General features: G+C 51.9%; 1 protein-coding gene across 1 annotated transcript in view; it reads right to left on the minus strand.

The window, feature by feature from the left end:
* Positions 1-1,296: 1,296 nt before the first annotated feature.
* Positions 1,297-2,769, minus strand: part of TMEM270 (transmembrane protein 270) — a 2,315-nt gene continuing 842 nt past the window's right edge. Inside the window, exons 2-3 of the mRNA XM_006918654.1 lie at positions 1,739-2,173; positions 1,297-1,593 (exon numbers count right to left, since the gene is read on the minus strand). Coding sequence (XP_006918716.1) covers positions 1,297-1,593; positions 1,739-2,173 — 732 coding nt within the window. The remainder of the gene's footprint in view (positions 1,594-1,738; positions 2,174-2,769) is intronic.

The raw sequence follows: 2,769 nt of genomic DNA on the forward strand, positions 1-2,769 counted from the left end.
CCCAGGTCCCACCTTCAGCAGTGGGCCAACTTCATACTCTTCTGCACTTAGCTTTCCCTGCAAGTTGGTTGTGTGTTCTGGAATCCCAGTTGCATCTACCCTTCACTAGGGCCTTGAAGGTCATTCCCAGCAGGTGTTCTGCCTCACTGGCCAGATGGGAGCCTTTCACAAGCCTCCCCCGAGGGACAGGCTTGGCCTGCTCCTCAAACTTGGAGGAAGGGCCTAGAAGTTTACTCCACACCCTCCCTGGGCCATCTCCAGTTCCATATGGGAGGCAGGGCAGGAATCTGGCCCTAAACTCCCTGGGAACCACAATGGGAGAAGGGGAAAGCAGGGCAGAGCTCTCTGGAACATCAGCTCACACCATCTTCTGGCTTGGGAATGAGTGGGGGGTGATTGAAAGAAGCCATCCCTCCCCCCCACTCGCAGTATCACTCACCTGAGAGCAGTGTCTGGGGGAATCTGACTCACAGTAGCTACATCAACACCCCTCAGCAGGACTGGGCAGCTAGGGGTGAGTGCTGAGATATTGGGTATTTCCCTCTCTCTGGAGGAGAATGATGGATGGATGGATTTGTGGATGGATTTGTGCATGGTGGATGGGTAGACAGGCTAAGGGATGGGTAGATGGGTGAATGGATGAGTGGATGGATGGATGGATGGATACAATAAGTAGATAAATGGATGAGAAGATGGATGAGCGGGAAAATGAGTGGCTAAGTATGTAAAGGAAAGAATGATCTAGCCACAGACTGGCTCAGGAGTAACTACTTAAAGAAATTTTCTAAACTTCTGAAATATGAGGGCCTGGCACCCCCCAGAGGCCAGAGTCTCTAACTACCCGTCTTCTCTAAAGTACTGGACCCAAACAATCCTGAGAACCAGGAGCCTGGACCTAGAGAAAATTAAGTGTTCTGGAAAACAAAAATCTTGGGTCCAGTGCTAGCTCTTCCCCTAACTTACTCTGGGACCTTGGGATTGTTCAACCTTCTGAGACTCAATTTTCCCAACTAGAAATGGAGCTAATCAAATCTAAGGCCTATGTTGTTATGAGATTTAAACAAAATTGCATGTGTAGAGTGTCTGGGATAGTTATCTGGCAGATATCAGGTGCTCGCAGAATGTAATTTCCTTCCCAGAGGTAGCTTCTAAGGCACACATTCATGTACACACGTACACACATATATATGCACACATGTATGCATAGACACACACATACACATATCGCTCCAGGACAGTAGAAAAGAGGGATAGTGAGACCTTAGGCCAGACCAGGCGGATGGCAGATGGGGACATTTATTCTCCAGAAGTTCCATGCTCTGATAAGACTGGCACAGCCTCAGGGGCCAAAGGCTCAAGGAATGAGGACTCGCACAAAGGCCCTGAGGTCTCCTTTGGCTCAGTCTCCTGGGCCTGGGCCAACTGGGCTGTGTGCTCAAAGGCAGCCTGCAGCAGGTGAGAAGCAAGGCAGGTGGTCCAAGTGACAAGATAGACCAGGTGCCAAGAAGTGAGTGCCGTCGTGCTCTCCAGCCACCAGTATAGACGCTTCAGCAGTGCCAGTAGCTCCAGCACCACACGGTTCTCCAGCAGAGCCTAGGGGGAGCTAAAGGCTAGGCAGGTGGAAACTGAGAGCTCAACTAGCGGCACTGTCTGGCTGCTAGCCCCTCAGCCCAGCCTGGGCCATGCCCAGTGCCCCAGGCCTGCCCTCGATAGCCTGCCCTGCACCTTGCCTACCCACCTTGTTGGGCAACCAGCCCAAGCTGCAGCGGTGGGCCTTCCAGCACAGCCTCCAGGTCAGCAGAAGCAGTAGCAAGGCTGCCAGCATCAGGCTGTGCAGACATGACAGAAGCAGGTCCGTCCAGGTAGTCACAGATAGTCCCAGCCGCTCCCAGGTACCTAGTTGCTTCGGGACCAGACCCAAGACCCGGGCACAGCCCAGCATGCCCGCCCACACTAGCCTGGGCACCCTCAGCACCAAGTATACATGGACTTCAATCAGCGCCAGCCCAGCCCGTAGAATCCGGCCCACAGGGCAGGCTGCAAGGCCAGCTGGTGAGTGGTCCTGCTGGCCCCAGGACCCCTGAGCCTCCTGGACCAGCCCTGACAGCCAGTGGTTGAAGAAGATGATCTTAAGGAGCAGAAAATTGTAGAGGTGGACCCGGTTCTGGACAAGCTGCAGGAAGAGGAAGAGAAAATCATCACCCATTGTCACTCTACCTGTCCCAAGTTTCATTGTAGGGGTGGAGCTGCCAGATCACCTTGGGTCCAGCCCTCCTCCTCGAGAGGCCTCAGTTTCCCCACACAAGAATGATCTGTCTACTTCTAAGGACTCCATTCTCAGGAGAGACCTATAGAAGGTATCTCATATTTAGTTTTCTTTCCTTTGGATTTACATGATTATTTTTAATACTCCAGACTGAAGGAGGTTGACATTATTATTATTATTATTATTATTAATATTATTATTACTTAAGGAGTGACCTTCCCCCCCATCCCAGGATTTGAACCCAGGTCAGTTTCTCCTCCCAAGCACTTGGGCTTTCCTGTGCATCACTTGCTTCTTGGTGTCATGAAGGCAGCTGGGAGCAAAGGGCAGTGTCATTAGGGGTAGAGAGATGTGAGGCATGGGAGGCGTTGACAAAATTAATGACTGACCTACTGAGAGGGGTGAAGGAGAAGGAGGGGCCCAAGAAGATGTCCAGATTTCTGTCCTGGGTAACAAGATGGATATGATGTCTCCCATTCACTGGGAGGAAGAGTGGGGTTGGG

Source organism: Pteropus alecto, unplaced genomic scaffold (assembly GCF_000325575.1).
Source record: "Pteropus alecto unplaced genomic scaffold, ASM32557v1 scaffold68, whole genome shotgun sequence".
NCBI classification, from domain to species: domain Eukaryota; kingdom Metazoa; phylum Chordata; class Mammalia; order Chiroptera; family Pteropodidae; genus Pteropus; species Pteropus alecto.